Source organism: Pan paniscus, chromosome 18 (assembly GCF_029289425.2).
Source record: "Pan paniscus chromosome 18, NHGRI_mPanPan1-v2.0_pri, whole genome shotgun sequence".
Classification (NCBI taxonomy): Eukaryota; Metazoa; Chordata; class Mammalia; order Primates; family Hominidae; genus Pan; species Pan paniscus.
The window spans coordinates 94,030,672-94,047,239 of record NC_073267.2 but is presented as its reverse complement, the minus strand read 5'-3'; the positions used below and the strand labels follow the sequence as shown (position 1 = coordinate 94,047,239).

The window sequence follows — 16,568 nt, the reverse complement described above, 5'->3', positions numbered from 1 at the left end:
TCTGAGGGTGCCGTAACGAAATGCCACACACTGGGGGGCTTAGAACAACAGAAGTGGATTCTTTCACAGTTCTGGAAGCCAGAAGGCTGAGATCCAGGTGTTTGGCAGGGTTGGTTCCTTTGTGGAGGCTCTAAGGAGAAAACCTTTCCATGTCTCTCCCAGCTTCCAGTGGTGGCTGGCAGTCCCTCATGTTCTCTGGTCCCTCATGTGTCTCTTGTAGATACATCACTCTGATCTCTGCAACCCTCTGTCTTTGCATGGCCTTCTCTCCATGTGTCTCTGATTCTATGTCTCTTCTCCTTTTCCTTTTTTTTTTTGAGATGAAGTCTCACTCTGTCGCCCAGGCTGGAGTGCAATGGCATGATCTTGGCTCACTGCAATCTCCACCTCGCCTCCCAGGTTCAAGTGATTCTCCTGCCTCAGCCTCCCAAGTAGCTGTGATTACAGGCATGCATTACCATGCCCGACTAATTTTTGTATTTTTAGTAGAGATGGGGTTTCACCATGTTGGCCAGGCTGGTCTCGAACTCCTGACCTCGGGTGATCCGCCCACCTCGGCCTCCCAAAGTGCTGGAATTACAGGCATGAGCCACCATGCCCGGCCCCTTCTCCTTTTCTTATAAGGAACGGGGGTCATATTAAGGAACCACCCACTTCCAGCATGACTTCGTCTTATTTTGACTAATTACATCTGTAATGAACCTGTTTCCAAATAAGGTCACATTCACAAGGATCAGAAGTTAGGGGTTGGATATATCTTTGGGGGGACACAGTTCAACCCACAGCATGGATCCGACAAGATTCGAGTGCAGGGAGTACATTTGGGAGGGGATCCCAGGAAGCCCCAGCTGGGGAGTGGGAAGCTGGGCAGGAAAGGGAAGGCGCCCTTCAGGAAGTGCTAATGAGCAGGTGGCTGCCTGGGCACTGGAGCTCAAACCCAGTGGACCTTGGAAAAACCGTGTGGAACACTCCTCACTCGTGTCCCACCAAAGGTGAGAAGCCAGCTGGGCCATCGGGCTCCAGCTCCATTTGCTCCTACAGATGTTACCTCCCCGGCATCTTGGCCTGCCTGTGTGTGGGCTGAGCGTGCTTCTGCGGCCAGAGAAAGCCTTCAGGCCAGCAGACACAGATGCTTACGGTACAAAGATGAAGGTGAAGGTCAGAACTCATGGAATGGGGAAAGCACAGCTCCAGGCCATCTGCCTCTCCCACTCTTGCTATCTCAGCAAAAAATAAAAGGATGTTTGGAAGGCTCTCAAGAGCTCACAGAAATAATGGGGGAAAGGAGAACTAGGTTGGGGAACTGAGGAATGCAAGTTGTGGGCCACTGCTGGCTCCTACAGTCCCCTACTGCTATTAGCACAGGGGGTGACTCCAGACAGACGAGCTGCAATGCCCCCCTCCCTCCCGCCGTCTGGCAGGATGCATTTGAAAGAGAAAGTGGCATCAGCTCCTGGCTGCTCTAGCCCCTCCCAGGCCCCCTCAGCAGGACAGGCATCTCTGGGCAGGGTGCAAACTGAACCACCATTTCCAGCTGCCCTGGAGGGGTGCTTAGAGGGGAAAACAGACCCACAGTCACACTGACAGTAGGGGCCAGCCTGCCCAGGCCAGGGGCTGCATAGCACCGAGGCCCGCATGGTGGCTGCCATGGGCCCCACCCGATGGATTTATCGAGAGGCTCCCAAGAGCGAATACGTGGCAAACGCTTGTCCTGACACAGTGTAAGCGCTCAGTAAATCATTGTTCTCAGGAGTTTCATCTAACGCCAGGAAAGAAAAGCCAAAAACACCAACTCCACAGAACCGACTGAGCTCCATGGAAAGGTTATTGGACTATTTACAAACGTTCTGCTTCTGTTTTATTCATTCTCATAAATATTTGGTTCTGGAATGGGGTTTTTGGTTTTTTTTTTTTTTTTGCTTTTTGTTTTTTGTTTTTTGAGATGGAGTTGCGCTCTTCTTGCCCAGGCTGGAGTCCAATGGCACGATCTCGGCTCACCGCAACCTCCGCCTCCCAGGGTTCAAGCAATTCTCCTACCTCAGCCTCCCGAGTAGCTGGGATTACAGGCATGCGCCACCATGCCCGGCTAATTTTTTTGTATTTTTAGTACAGACGGGGTTTCTCCATGTTGGTCAGGCTGGTTTTCAACTCCCGACCTCAGGAGATCTGCCCGCCTTGGCCTCCCAAAGTGCTGGGATTACAGGCATGAGCCACTGTGAGCCACTGTGCCCGGCCTGGAACGGGTTTTTAAATCTGTCCGTAGTGCACATGTAGGGAATGCAGTTCTGTGCCAGTCAGGGAACTGTGGGCTCTATGGTCTTTTTACTGAGCCCTGCAAAGCAGGCACTACTGTGTCCCGTGCCGCAGGTGAGGAAACCGAGGCTCAGATAGGAGAAGGAAACTCCCGAAGGTCTTAGAGATAGAAGGCGGGAGACCCGGCACTTCTCATTAGAAGCTTCTCCTAAGGGCCTCCCACGGGAATGGAAGGCAAGCGTGCTCATCTCTGGCACTGTCTCTGCATGCTCAGACCAAGAAGCATAAACAGCACTCAGGACATTAACCGGCCCCACTCGAAGAGACCAGTCCCCTACACAAAACTCACTCTGCCGGGGGACGAGGCTTTGAGAGACTAGAGCAGGCTACAGGCAGCCCTGCGCTTGGTCAGGACTGAACCACCAGCTCTCCTCATGTAGCCCTGGCCAATTTCCAAGGTGTAAATACTCCCAGCATGGTTGATTTCAGGCAACCCACGTGAGGCCACTGAATGGGAGTGGGAAGAGATGTGGAGTCGCTTCTCTCCTGGTCATACCACACAGATGAAAAAGACATAAAACCCCAGGAGCCGAGAGAATAGCAAAACGGAGCAATACAATTGGAAAGTGATGCATTTCTAATAAGAAGTATTTCCTGGCTGGGTGCGGTGGCTCACACCTATAATCCCAGCACTTTGGGAGGCCGAGGCGGGCGGATCACCTGAGCTCAGGAGTTTGAGACCAGCAAAACCCCATCTCTACTAAAAATACAAAAAATTAGCCAGGCGTGGTGGTACATGCCTGTAATCCCAGCTACTCAGGAGGCCTAGGCACAAGAATCACTTGAGCCGGGGAAGTGGAGGTTGTAGTGAACCAAGATCACACCACGGGACTCTGTCTTTAAAAAAAAAATTCTTTCCTTTCTTTTTAATATAAATGATTTAATTGTAAGTTTATATAACTTAATTTGTGATCATGGCTGTGTGGAACAAAACTGGCTCTCCAGAGGGGGTGCAAGCCAGTTCAGCACACAGCCAGCATCTCCTCACTCTGACGAGCCCATAGCCCTTGAGGATCAGGGCCAAGGCTGAAGGTCTGACTCAGCGTAGGGTCAGGGAGTGGTGCCTCACGGGGAAGTCTCGACTTTGTGCATGTGGGGGCTGCTTCCTATCATCCGTAAGTCCCTGTCGAACGAAAGGGCCATGAAAGTCATAGGTTCTCCATCTTCATTTCCCAGGTGAGGACTGAGGACCAGAGAAGGGCAGCGAGTGGTCCAAGATGGCACAGCACATTAGAGATTTCACTGTGCTAAGTTCCAGGCCAGGTGCTCTTCCCAGCCCTCCCTGTCCTCTGAGCCACAGGCGAACAGCCTGTCTTCGCCCAGGGCTTTCTCTGAGGCACAGTTGTTCTATTTTGTTTTCGTTTTTTTTTTGTTTGTTTGTTTTTTTTTTTTTTTTGAGACAGAGTTTCACTCTTGTTGCCCAGGCTGGAGTGCAATGGCGCAATCTCGGCTCACTATAACCTCCACCTCCCGGGTTCAAGCAATTCTTCCGCCTCAGCCTTCTGAGTAGCCGAGATTACAGGCATTTGCCGCCACACCCAGCTAATTTTGTATTTTTAGTAGAGATGGGGTTTCACCATGTTGGTCAGGCTGGTCTTGAACTCCTGACCTCAGGTGATCCGCCCGCCTCGGCCTCCCAAAGTGCTGGGATTACAGGCATGAGCCACCGTGCCCGGCTGGCACAGTTGTTCTGCATAAACCTCACCTATGTCTAGGCGCTGAGGAAGAAGGCCAATATCTGTTGATAACCAGGGAAAGTTTCAATTCAGCCAGGAGCCAATTCAAAGCACTTGCATCCTGACCAGCGGTGGCTACAAGTGAATCAGCTCCTGCAGCCCACCCAGGCCTGTGTTTTAGAGACTCCCCCGAATCCCCCGTGCACATCAACCCTGACCCTCCTATGTGGATGTCACAGTGCTGGCTCCTGTGACATCTTGGGACATGGTGGAGATAAAATCAGATGACATATTGGGAATCTCTCTATGGTTGTAGAACCAAAGTGCTACTAACTACAGTTGAGGGTTAAATCATCCTGTTGCACCAGAGAAGAGCACGGAGGAGTCAATAAAATCTGAGAAGAGTCTCTCACCCCTCCTCAATGCCTCCCCTCTGGCCAGGTCTGGTCTCCCAAGCAACTCTCAGATGCACCACTTCTGCCTGTGAGCCTTGGCTCATGCTGAGCCTTCTTCCAGGAATTTCCTTCCTGCTCCTAATTCCTAATCCTTCCCCAAGATCCAGTCAGGGTCTCCACCTCCTCCAGGAAGCCTTAGGTGACTACACCATCTCACATGAGCTTTCCCTTCTCCAAGCGCCACATCATGTCACTCTACTACTCTTTCCACTTCTCAGAGGCCTCCTGTCTCCCGCCACGAGCACGTGCCGAACATGGAGAATATGAGCCCTGGAGGCCCAGATTTGTCTCAATACAGTTTCAGGCACCTCACCATGCCTGGGGTCATTAATCATTCTCCCTTCCCTCTTCTCCAGCTGGCAAACTCCTATTTATCCTTTAAAGCCACAGGTCCACTGTCCCCAACCCTAAAAACCCTGTCTGACTCTCCTGGGGAAGAGCTGCACACACATCCCGTGCTACCACTGCACCCGCTCATAATTCACCCACAAGAATGTACCAGGCGTCGACTTAATGGCAGGCACCAGGGGCACACATTAGTGAAACAGAACCCTGCCCTACCCCCAAGGAACCTACATGCTACCCTGTTAGGCAACACCAAACAAAGTCACAATTATTTGATTGAAAGCTGCCAAGATGCACTGCCAGCTTGCTATGTTGCAAAGACGTTCTGCAAACTGAGACATTCAATCCTCACGCAGGTGCTGTGGGTACCAGCATTACCTTCTTGAGCCCTCTGTGTGCTGATATTGTCCTGGCTCACTCTGTCCTTGCGGATCTGTGATCTCTGGGGGGTGGGAGGAACCAAAAATGATACCCTCCTCCACCCCATTCTCTCTCCTAGTTCCCTTCCTGCTTTATTGCTTCCTCAGCACTCGCATTCTGCACACACTAATAAATGAGATCTCTCTCATTTATTCTCTGCTGCCCCCAGCCCCCCAGTGAGTTCCCCAGGCAGAGATCTGAGGTCTGTATCCCCACAGCCTAGGACAGTGCCTGGTAAACAGTGGCGACCCAGACATAGTTGTGTGAAGAAATGCATCCCTCTGTCTTTTGCAGATGAGATTGCTGGGGTTCAGAGACGTCAAGCAGCTTGCCTGAGAGAAGCCACGCAGCTAATGAGCAGCAGAGCCCGATTCACACCCAGACATCTGGCCCCAGGGCGTGTGTTTCTTGCCACTCACTGCCTCATGCCTTCTCTTTGTACTGCCATCGTTTGTCACCCAACTGCCTCTACACCTCGGCCATGCCACCCTTGAGGATGGGGGCTGGTACCTCCTTCATCCTGTATCCACAGGACCCCACAGACTGCCTTCCCCAGAGCGGTTTCTGCTAAATTCTGTTTAGCAGAATGTATTCATTCTGTTTGCTGAATGAATAAACAACCACATGAATGCATAAGTGTATTTCACAAACATTTGCTACTGATCATGGAGACGGAATGCTCCGTTTAAGTCCCGGGGCTCTGAAATTAGATGCTGTCTTTCAGGAGCAAGCATACTTTTGTAACAAGGCAAAAGTGAGGCACGATTCTTTGGCACATTTGTGATGTGTCTTTTGCCTCGTGACTCACAGATAAGGGTCCTTTTTGGGGGGTGAGCCCCATCTGCCCACCACACAACTCAGACACACACGGAGAGGAAGACGCCTGCCTTGCCATGTTTTGGGGGAGCACTTACAGGAGAAGGCAGTGTCTAGGGATCGTCTCTCCTCAAGGCTGACTCCCACCCCCAGAGGCTGCCCCAGCCTCCCCATCCCAGGCACTTACACGGGATTTCTCGGCCAGCCTCGCAGGCAATGCCCGTTTCCAGATATTCTTGGCAGAGCTGGCGTGGAGGAGAAGTAGCAAGAGGCACAGAGCCCAGATGATCTGCCTCCTGCAGCTGCCCGGCCCCACGCCGGTTAAAGGCATTTCCTCCCTGGGCAGCGACCTTCCAGACGCACACAGAAGAGGGGCCCCCCTCGCTGCGTGGGCCTGCGAGTGGGGACAGGAGCGTGCACAGTCTGCTGGACTTTCTTAGTTCCACCCAGCAGGGTCCCTCGGATCATGTGTCCGCATCCAGCACATGCCCCTTCCTCGATGGTGGCTGGCCTGCCTGGTTATTTTTAGCTTGCCCTATAACATCTGGCCCCAGACGCTCCGACCAGGGCGTCTGCAGCCCAGGCAGCTCAGTGGGCGGTGGCAGCAGGAGGAGGGGGCACCGGCTTGCTTGGAGACGTGGCCGGGAGTGGCCTGTCACTCTCCACTCTCCATAATGAGCACTTCCTTGCAGGCTGGGGCGGTCTCCTCCCAAGGAGGTGTGCTTGACACAGGGCTCGGGGCTGGACATGCAGGGGAGTGCAGCAGGATGGGTGGGAGCTCGGCTGCTACCTTGTTCACATTTCGAGCTGGGCTGACAAACTATCTGCCTATAAAAGCTTCTTTGGAAGAGGCTGCTGGACTGGCACTGGCCAAGGGTGCAGCCATGAAGAGACGACTTCCACCCTTGCACCCGCCGGGGTCCTCCTGCCTGATGTGGGCATGTGGGTAGTTCCTCATAGCGTGTGTTTCCTGTGAGATTTAAAAGAAATTGAGCACATAAAGCATTTCACACACATAAGTGTGCTGTCACTGTCAGCCGGTGTATCTGCACATGTGCATTTATGTGTATACGTGTGTGCACGTGTGTGTGCAGGTGCACGTGTGTGTTTTACAGGAATGTAGCACAGCGGGCTCAACATTTCACAAACTTCATATTCCCTTGTCTGTTCTCAGCACTTCCAAGACAGATACTGGCTTTTTGGTTTTGTTTTGTTTTTTGAGACGGGTCTTGCTCTGTCACCCACGCTGGAGTGCAGTGGCGTGATCACAGCTCACTACAACCTCTGCCTCCCGGGTTCAAGCGATTCTCCTGTCTCGGCCTTCCAAGTAGCTGGGATAACAGGCATGTGCCACCATGCCTGGCTAATTTTTGTATTTTTAGTGGAGACTGGGTTTCACCATGCTGGCCAGGCTGGTCTCAAACTCCTGACCTTAAGTGATCTGCCCACCTCAGCCTCCCAAAGTGCTGGTATTACAGGTGTGTGAGCCACCACACCCGGCCCCAAAACAGACACTGTTTTGATGCCCACTTTACAGATGAGGAAACAGAGGGGGCTGCCTGAGGTCATGCAACTGCAGCAGAGAGGAGGCTGGAACCCAGGTAGGTCAGACCCTGTGGCACCCCCCTAGGCGAAGCAGAAGGGACCCAAGCACTAGGCTTGACGCACCTGCCTGATCCCAGCTCAGCCTCTGCGAGATGCTGGAAAGCCTCTTGCTCATGGTCCTCAGTTCTCTCATCTGTGAAATGGGCATGTGAAAGTCTCTGCCTCTTGAGATCGATGTGGGGCTGCAGGAGAGAGTGCCAGCTGTGCCCAGCACTTGCACAGAGTGAGTGCTCCAGAAAGATTGGTTCCTCCCTCCCTGGGGACCCTCACCCCCCACCTCCTGGCCTGCACAGCCTTCAGAATGCCCTGGGCAGGTATCATCAACCCCTCTTGGCCTTTTAATGAATGACAATAGTGGCAAACACATATAGTCTGTGTAGGTCGGGTACGGTGGCTCACACTTGTAATCCTAGCACTTAGGGAGGCAGAGTATGCCTTGAGCCCAGGAGTTCAAGACCAGTCTGGGCAACATAGTGAGACCTCATCTCTACAAAAAATACAGAATAAAAAAAGTAGCCCGGCGTGCTGATGCACACCTGTAGTCCCAGCTAACCGGGAGACTGAGATGGGAGGATCACCTAAGCCCGGGAGGTTGAGGCTGCAGTGAGCTGTGACGGCGCCACTGTACTCCAGCCTGGGTCACAGAGCAAGACCCTGTATCAAAAAAAAAAAAAAACCTTAAAAACCATATAGTCTGTGTGTTCGGCAATGTTTGAAGCACTTCCTGCATTTTAATGCATTTAGGTCTCATATTAGCCTTATAAGCAGGTGCTGTCTAGAATCCCATGCACAGAGAGGTTAAGACACTTGCCCAGTGAGCAATGCAAAATTTAAGTTCACCATCAGAGTCCTGTAAACCCAGGAGCCCAAGCGTGAGAGTCTTTTTACATTTTAGACCCTAGATGCCTCCTTTGCCTCCCACTAGGCCCAGCCCTGATCAGTACCTTACCCTAGTTTCTTCATCCAGAAACTACTGGCTGAGCCCTTATGGGGGCATGGTCCAGGGTGCTCCACTCCCTCTTCTTTCAGCTTTATGGGATGCAGTCTCAATGCCCCTCCCTGCAGGGCAAGGCTGCTTATTTAGAAGCCAGGAGCCAACCACGGACGTGATGGAGCTGCTACCCCTACTTACCAGGACGACCTGGAACAGGTCCTGCCCTATCTCTGTGCCTCTGTTTTCTCATCTGTAAAACAGGGGTATGGAGTCAGAACTTACTCGCAGGTTTGCCATGAGGCCCAGCTGCACTTAGGTGAGGATCTAGGCTCAGCACATGCTTGCTGTTAGGAGATGAGCGTTCTGAGGCACCGCCTCCTGGGCCTCCTCCACCCGCACCCTGTTCTCCAGGCAGAGCGGAACCTTGGCCCAGGTTCCATTTGAGAAACTTCCTGCTGCTTGGAACCCGGGGCCCTGCACTCTCCTAAGGCAGCTAACGCCTCCCACGTGGTTCTTGCTTATCCTCCATCTCCACCTTCCCCTTAAAATGTAGGCGTTTCCCATTGATGTTACAGTCTTGGCCCATTTCCTGCCTCTCTCTCTCTCCCTGGGTGGCCTCACTTCTGCCAACAGTATGACTCCCCTCCCTCTGGGTAGACGAGGTTCCAAATGCCCTCTCTCAGCCTCCTTGCTGGGCAAGGTGCCAGCCCTGTGCCCCTGCAGCGCCCTCCACCTGGAATGCTTTTCCACCCAGCTGCGGCACTCCTCACCCATCACCTCCTCCAGACTTTTGTTCACGTGACATTTTCTTGCTGTGGTCCTCTCTGACCCCAGGATTGAAAACCACCATTTGCATACCACTGGGACTCACGGTGCCCCTCTTGGTTTTATGCTTCTTTGTACTCATCTTCACCTGACATATTCTGTATTTTACTAACTTTGCTTTCTTCGTTTATCATCTATGTCTCCACACTAGGATGTCAGCTCCACGGGGGCAGCTTCTGGGGATCTGTTTGTTCACTTTGGAATCGCCGATCCCTAAGCAGTGCCTGGTGCAAAGTAGACACTCAGTAAAGACGGTGTAATGAATGAGTTGTGCTTAACACATTTCTTCTGCCAGCTCGATGGCTCGACGTGGCTGTCGCTCTCTACCCATGCTTCCCTGTGAAACATGGCTGGTCTGAAATGAGATCTGTCATAAGGATAAAATGCAGACCCGATTTGGAAAAACTATGAGTGCATGTGTCTTTATGACAGTAATGAATTACTGTCCTTTGGATATATTCCCAGTCGTGGGATTGCTGGGTTGAATGGTAATTCTACTTTAAGTTCTTTGAGAAACCTCCAAACTGCATTCCACAGTGGCTGAACTAGTTTGCCCTCCCACCGACAGTGTATAAGCGTTCCCTTTTCTCCACAGCCTCACCAGCATCTGTTGTTGGCTGGAGACAGGAAAAAAAAAATGTCAACATTTCATTAGGAGTTTTTATGTTGGTCGTGCATTCAACTGCTAATTCAACTACTAATGTTTATGCTATATTGGGTTAAATATAATATGGTATTAAATTAACTGTACCTGTCTCTTTTTTGAGACGAGGTCCCACTATGTTGCCCAGGCTGATCTTGAACTCCTGGGCTCAAGCCATACACCCGCCTCGGCCTCCCAAAGTGCTGAGATTACAGGTATGAGCCACTGCACCCAGCTTCGTATCTGCTTCACATGGCTACTAGAAAATTTACAATTACACATGTGGCTTGCCTTATGTTTCTATTAAGTTGTGCTGGTCTGAGATATCAAACTCCTTCTCTAAGGTTCAGCCAAGGCCATCACTGTCTAACCAGATACCCAAGCTCAAACCTTCACTTCACTGCTAATACCTACCTTGCTCCTCTCTTTATCTGGTCTCTAATTCATAATTTTTTTTTTTTTTTTTGAGATGGAGTTTCGCTCTTGTTGCCCAGGCTGGAGTGCAATGGTGTGGTCTTGGCTCACTGCAACCTCCTCCTCCTGGGTCCCAGAGATTCTCCTGCCTCAGACTCCCGAGTAGCTGGGACTATAGGCACCAGCCACCACCCAGCTAATTTTTTTTTTTTTTTTTTTTTAGTAGAGATGGCGTTTCACCATGTTGGCCAGGCTGGTCTCAAACTCCTGACCTCAGGTGATCCAGCTGCCTCAGCCTCCCAAAGTGCTGGGATTACAGGTGTGAGCCACCGCACCCAGCCTAATTCAGAATTTTTAAAAGTTATTATATTATGGTTTTTTTCCCCTAATAGCATAATTCATGTTTATTAGCAGAGAACTGGGAAAACAGAGGAAAGAATAAAGAAAATCTTTAAAATACATACATCTAGTATCAGTATCCAGAGATAACCAACGTAGCCTTTCTTTTTTTCTATGTATATATATTAGCCATGATAGAAGTCAAGGCCAAGGTCAAAGTCATGGCTGTGGGTGAGGTCAACATGGCAACATCAAGTAACATTAAGAACACAGACTCTGCGTCAGAGAAATGCAGATCAAAACCACACTGAGATACCATCTCACACCAGTCAGAACAGCTATTAAAAAGTCATAAAACAGGCCAGGCGCAGTGGCTCACACCTGTAATCCCAGCACTTTGAGAGGACAAGATGGGCAGATCACATGGGATCAGGAGTTCGAGACTAGCCTGGCCAAAATGATGAAACCCCGTCTCTACTAAAAATACAAAAATTAGCTGAGTGTGATGGCAGGTGTCTGCAATCCCAGCTACTTGGGAGGCAGTAGAATCGCTTGAATCTGGGAGGCGGAGGTTGCAGTGAGCCGAAACCACACCATTGCACTCCAGCCTGGGCAACAAGAGCAAAACTCCACCTCAAAAAACAAAAAGCCATAAAACAGTGGATGTTGGCGAGGCTGTGGGGAAAAGGGAACACTTACACACTCAGTGAGAAGGCAAACTAGTTCAGTCACTGTGGAACGCAGTTTGGAGATTTCTCAAAAAACTTAAAGTAGAATTACCATTCAACCCAGCAATCCCACGACTGGGAATATACCCAAAGGACAGTAATTCATTCTATCATAAAGACACATGCACTCAAATGTTTGCTACACACTGCTATTCACAACGGCAAGGACATGGAATCAACCTAAGTGCTCGTCAACAGTGGACTGGATAAAGAAAACGTGGTACTTGTTCACCATGGAATACTGTGCAGCCATAAAAAACAGCAAAATCATGCCCTTTGGAGCAAGGGCTCCAATAGATGGAGCCGGAGGCCATTATCCTAAGTGGCCCAATGCAGGAACAGAAAACCAAACACCACATGTTTTCACTTATAAGCGGGAGCTAAACATTGAATACATGTGAACATAAAGATGGGAACAACAGACACTGGGGACCAGTAGATGGGAGAGGGGGGAAAGTGGACGTGGGCTGAAGAACCACCCATTGGGTGCTATGCTTATCACATGGGTGATGGGATCACTGGGACCCCAAGGCTCAGCAGCATGTAATTTACCCGTGTCACAAATCTGCACATATACCCTTTAATCTATAATAAAAGTTGAAATTTAATAAAAGAAGAACACGGACTCTGCAGCCAGCTTGCTCGGGCACAGACACCTGCTCTGAGACCTCCCAGCTGTGTGACCATGGGCAAGTCACCTGCCCTCTCTGTTCTTTGGTTGACTCATCTGTAAAATGGGAGTAACATACCTGTCTCACAGGGTTGTCGTGAGTGTTGAATGAGTAGTATGTAGAAGACGGTTGTACATGTTCCTCTGTCCTCACTTGACCATAAATTTTTGAGGACAGGGCTGAGCGTTGTCCATCTCCAAAGCTTTCTCTGGGACATGGACAGGAACCTCTTTTAGTGAGCATTTACTATATGCCTGGCACAGTGCTGGGCTCTTGAGATCACCATCTCCACTTCTTCGTTGTGCTCACTCTGCTCTAGCTTCTTCCTTGACATCTCCCACCCCAGGGCCTTTGCACAGCCCCCCAGTTGCTCTCTCCCCAGATACCTGCTTAGCTGGTCCCTCAATTCCTTCCAGTCTATGCTCCAATTTTGCTTTCTCAATGAGGCTTACCCCAACTGAGCTTTTAAAATCACCAACTGCCTCTTTTACACCACCCTAAATTCCCAACCCCCTTTGTCCTGCTTTCTTTTTCCATAGTTTCATCACCTTCTAATAAATTATGAAATGTACTTATTATGTTTACCACTGATGGTCTCTTTCCCTGTGGTACACAGAATCATGGCCCTTAAAAGATGTCCACATCCTAATCCCCAGGACCTGCGAGCATGTGGCCTTACCTGACAAAAGGGACTTTGCAGAAGGGATTAAAGCAAAGATCTTGAGATGGGGAGAGTATCCTGGATTATCTGGGTGGGACCAACATAATCACAAGGGTCCTTGTAAGAGGGAGGTAGAGAGTGAGAGTCAGAGGAGATGAATGGTGGAAGTCGGGTGGGGGTGGAAGTCAAGGGAAAGTTGATTTGACACGCTGCGCTGTGGCTTTGGAGATGGAGGAAGCGACCATGAGCCAAGGAACACAGGCGGCCTCTGGAGGCTGGAAAAGTAAAAGGAAGTTCTCCCCTAGAGCCTCAGAGCGAGCACAGTCCTGCAAACCCCTAGAGTTTTCCCCAGTGGGACTCAGGTGGGACTTCTAATCAACAGAACTGTAAAATCATAGACTTGTGAACTTGTTGAGTTCGCAATAGCTACATTGCATGATGCTGAGGCTTCAGATCCCAATGATCCCATCACCCAGGCACTAAGCATAGCACCCAATGGCTGGTTCTTCAGCCCACGCCCCCTTTCCTCCCTTCCCCATCTAGTGGTCCCCAGTGTCTATCATTCTCATCTTTACGATCACTTGTAGTCAACGTTTAGCTCCCACTTAGAAGTGAGAACATGTGGTCTTTGGTTTTCTGTTCCTGCCTTAGGTCACTTAAGATAATAGCCTCCAGCTCCATCCATGTGGCTAAGTTTATGGTCATTTGTTACAGCATCAAGAGGAAGGTCGTACTTTGGGAGGCTGAGGCGGGCAGATCACTTGAAGTCAGCAGTTCAAGACCGGCCTGGCCAACATGGGGAAACCCCATCTCTACGAAAAATACAAAAATTAGCTGGGCATGGTGTTGGGAACCCATAGTCCCAGTTACTCGGGAGGCTGAGGCAGGAGAATTGCTTGAACCTGGGAGGCAGAGGTTGCAGTGAGCCAAGATTGCCCCACTGCACTCCAGCCTGGCCGACAAAGCCAGACTCTGTTAAAAACAAATTAAAAATTAAAAAAAAAAAAAAGAGGAAGGTCCTATACCCACAAGTGGGATATAGGCTCTGCAAGGCCAAGTATCCATGTCTCTTACTGCCTGCAACCCAGCGCCTCGCACAGGGACTGGGCAGCATCAGCACTCAGTAAGTCCTGGACCGATGGACAGAATCAATGTCATCATCATGGCCCCATCAGGAATGATCCCTGTTCTATAAAGAGATGGAAGGCCACAGAATTTAGGGGCTCTTTCCAAAGTCCCAGCTAGTGACTGAACTCCGAAGTGCTTTCCTCGATATATACAGGGCTTGGTACACGAGGCACTCAATAAATGTTCTTCAATTGAGCCATCCACTCCGCAGCAGTATTCAGACCACAGGGACCCAGGATGCCGAGCAGTGACCCCTCAGTTAATTTCTCACAAACATTAACTTATAAAACCACCTTCTGAAGTTTTTGAGACACGAAAGGTAACTACTCGGAGAACACAGCAGCACTGCAGGTCTTGTGTGCGAGGAGAAAAGCTCCAAGAGGAGAAATAAACACAGAACAAATCCGCCTGGGAAACCAGCTGCCTTCCTTTGATCAGTGACAAGTCAGGATCGCAGCCTGACAGCCGGGCTGGATGCTCCCAGCTGGGGCCTGATGTTGCTACCCAGGGCTTGCGTGCCATCATGATTTCAGGGCCACCACCCCTTCCCGGCTTCCTGCCAGGCTCAGAACTGTATGTCCCAAGTGGCAGAGGCCCTTCTAGTTTATCTGAGCTCTGGCAGCCTGAACTTGATCCCAACTTAGCGGGCAGTCCTCTTGGGGACTCACCAACTCATTAGTTCAACTTCCTGCAGATCTGTGGGCGAGGTTTCCTCTGGGAAGGTCTCGGAACTGGCCGGGCCTCTCATCTCCTCTGCTCTGGGGTTTGACCTCTGCTGCCCGCCAAAGGCTTCTGTCCCTCAGAAAAAAGAGGAAAATGTTATCTTTATTTCTTTCTTTATTTTATTTTATTATTTTTATTTTTTTGAGACAGAGTCTCGCTCTGTTGCCCAGGCTGGAGTACAAGGGCATGATCTCTCGGCTCACCACAACCTCCGCCTACTGGGTTCAAGCAATTCTCTTGCCTCAGCCTCCCAAGTCACAGGGATTACAGGCATGTACCACCAAGCCTGGCTAATTTTGTATTTTTACTAGAGACGGGATTTCTCCATGTTGGTCAGGCTGGTCTCGAACTCCTGACCTCAGGTGATCTGCCCACCTTTGCCTCTCAAAGTGCTGGGATTACAGGTGTGAGCCACCGTGCCTGGTCATTATCTTTAAAAATATGAAGGGCACAAGTGCTTCAATGCCTTGCTCTAAGGAGGCAGAGGACATGCTCATAGGTGTAGAGTCCAGGAAAACATCCTTCTTCTCTACCGCCGATAAAACGCCCCGACCTGGGCACTGAGGCCTCACATTCCTTTCCCAGGGAGATAGAACCTTTCTTCCATAGTGATCAGATCAGGCAAAGGGGACAGGTAGCATTCATTCGTACTTCATACTAAAGTGTGAACGACTTCCAGCAGAGAGAAACATACTGGCATGAGGAGGAGGAGCAGAGTACACTCATTCATTCATTCAAATACGTGAGTACCTACTATGTGTCATGCCTGAGGACACCAAGGAGAGTAAAACCAGGCCTAGCCACAGCCCCTCTAAGGCTTACTGCCACACAGAAGGGCCAGATATTAATCAGTATTTTTAATAATCACTCAGATGGCACCATTTGGTGCCACACATGGTTTTGAGGGCTTTAAAAATAATCACTGTAGCCGGGCATGGTGGCTCATGCCTGTAATCCCAGCACTTTAGGAGGCTGAGGGGAGCAGATCACATGTGGCCAGGAGTTCGAGACCAGCCTGACCAGCATGGTGAAACCCCCTGTCTACTAAAAATACAAAAATTAGCCAGGTGTGGTGGCGTGTGCCTGTAGTCCCAGCTACTCAGGAGGCTGAGGCAAGACAATCACTCAAACCCAGGAGGCAGGGGTTGCAGTGAGCCGAGATTGCACCACTGCACTCCAGCCTGGGCAACAGAGCAAGACTCTGTCTCAAAAAATAAATAAATAAAACAAAAATAAGAATAGTCACTCATTTAACCTACTACAACTCTTCTAGGTAAGTGCTATCATCACCCCCATTTCACAGATAAGGAAACTGAGTCTTAGATTAACAATTGAGTGGTTTTAAAACAGTCACCATTCATCCATAAAAACTCTGATAAGTAGGTTCTCCTGCTAGCCCCACTTTACAGACAAGGGATGAGAGTCGGAGAGATTAAGAATTCATCAACTGCACACAACTGATCAGTGGCGGAGCTGGATTCGAACCCAGACACTGGTGTTCAGAACCTGTGCTTGAAACCCTTATACGATGTGTTTATAGGAAGGTCAGGTGCAGCACGGGCACAGACTGAGGGATTTGACCTAGCTGGAGGGATCATGGAACCAAAGGCGAGAGAAGGGCTAGAGCCCACTGGCCATGGGGAGGACAGGAAGGATGAGGCAGGCAGACCCTAGGTTTGGGCCCTGAGTGGCAGGGTGACACCATCCAAACAGAGCCACATGACATGACCAGTCCTAGCACTTCTGCCTTTGCAGGCCCCTTTCTCTACGGAAAAAAAATACATTCACAATCATCTTTTACAGGTGCATTGACTTAAAAGATGAATAATACAAGCTGGATTATATTCTTTTTTTTCCCCTATTTTAAGAAAA

At 50.1% G+C, this 16,568-nt stretch overlaps 1 protein-coding gene across 1 annotated transcript in view; it reads right to left on the bottom strand.

Annotated features, from left to right (window-relative positions):
• Positions 1–15,169, bottom strand: part of WFDC1 (WAP four-disulfide core domain 1) — a 43,878-nt gene extending 28,709 nt beyond the window's left edge. The window contains exons 1-6 of the mRNA XM_034940834.3: positions 14,642–15,169; positions 12,263–12,392; positions 9,335–9,756; positions 8,580–8,814; positions 7,694–7,812; positions 6,213–6,995 (exon numbers count right to left, since the gene is read on the bottom strand). Of these exons, the coding sequence (XP_034796725.3) occupies positions 6,213–6,356 (144 nt within the window). The 5' untranslated portion in view covers positions 6,357–6,995; positions 7,694–7,812; positions 8,580–8,814; ... (1 more) ...; positions 12,263–12,392; positions 14,642–15,169. The remainder of the gene's footprint in view (positions 1–6,212; positions 6,996–7,693; positions 7,813–8,579; positions 8,815–9,334; positions 9,757–12,262; positions 12,393–14,641) is intronic.
• Positions 15,170–16,568: the final 1,399 nt, after the last annotated feature.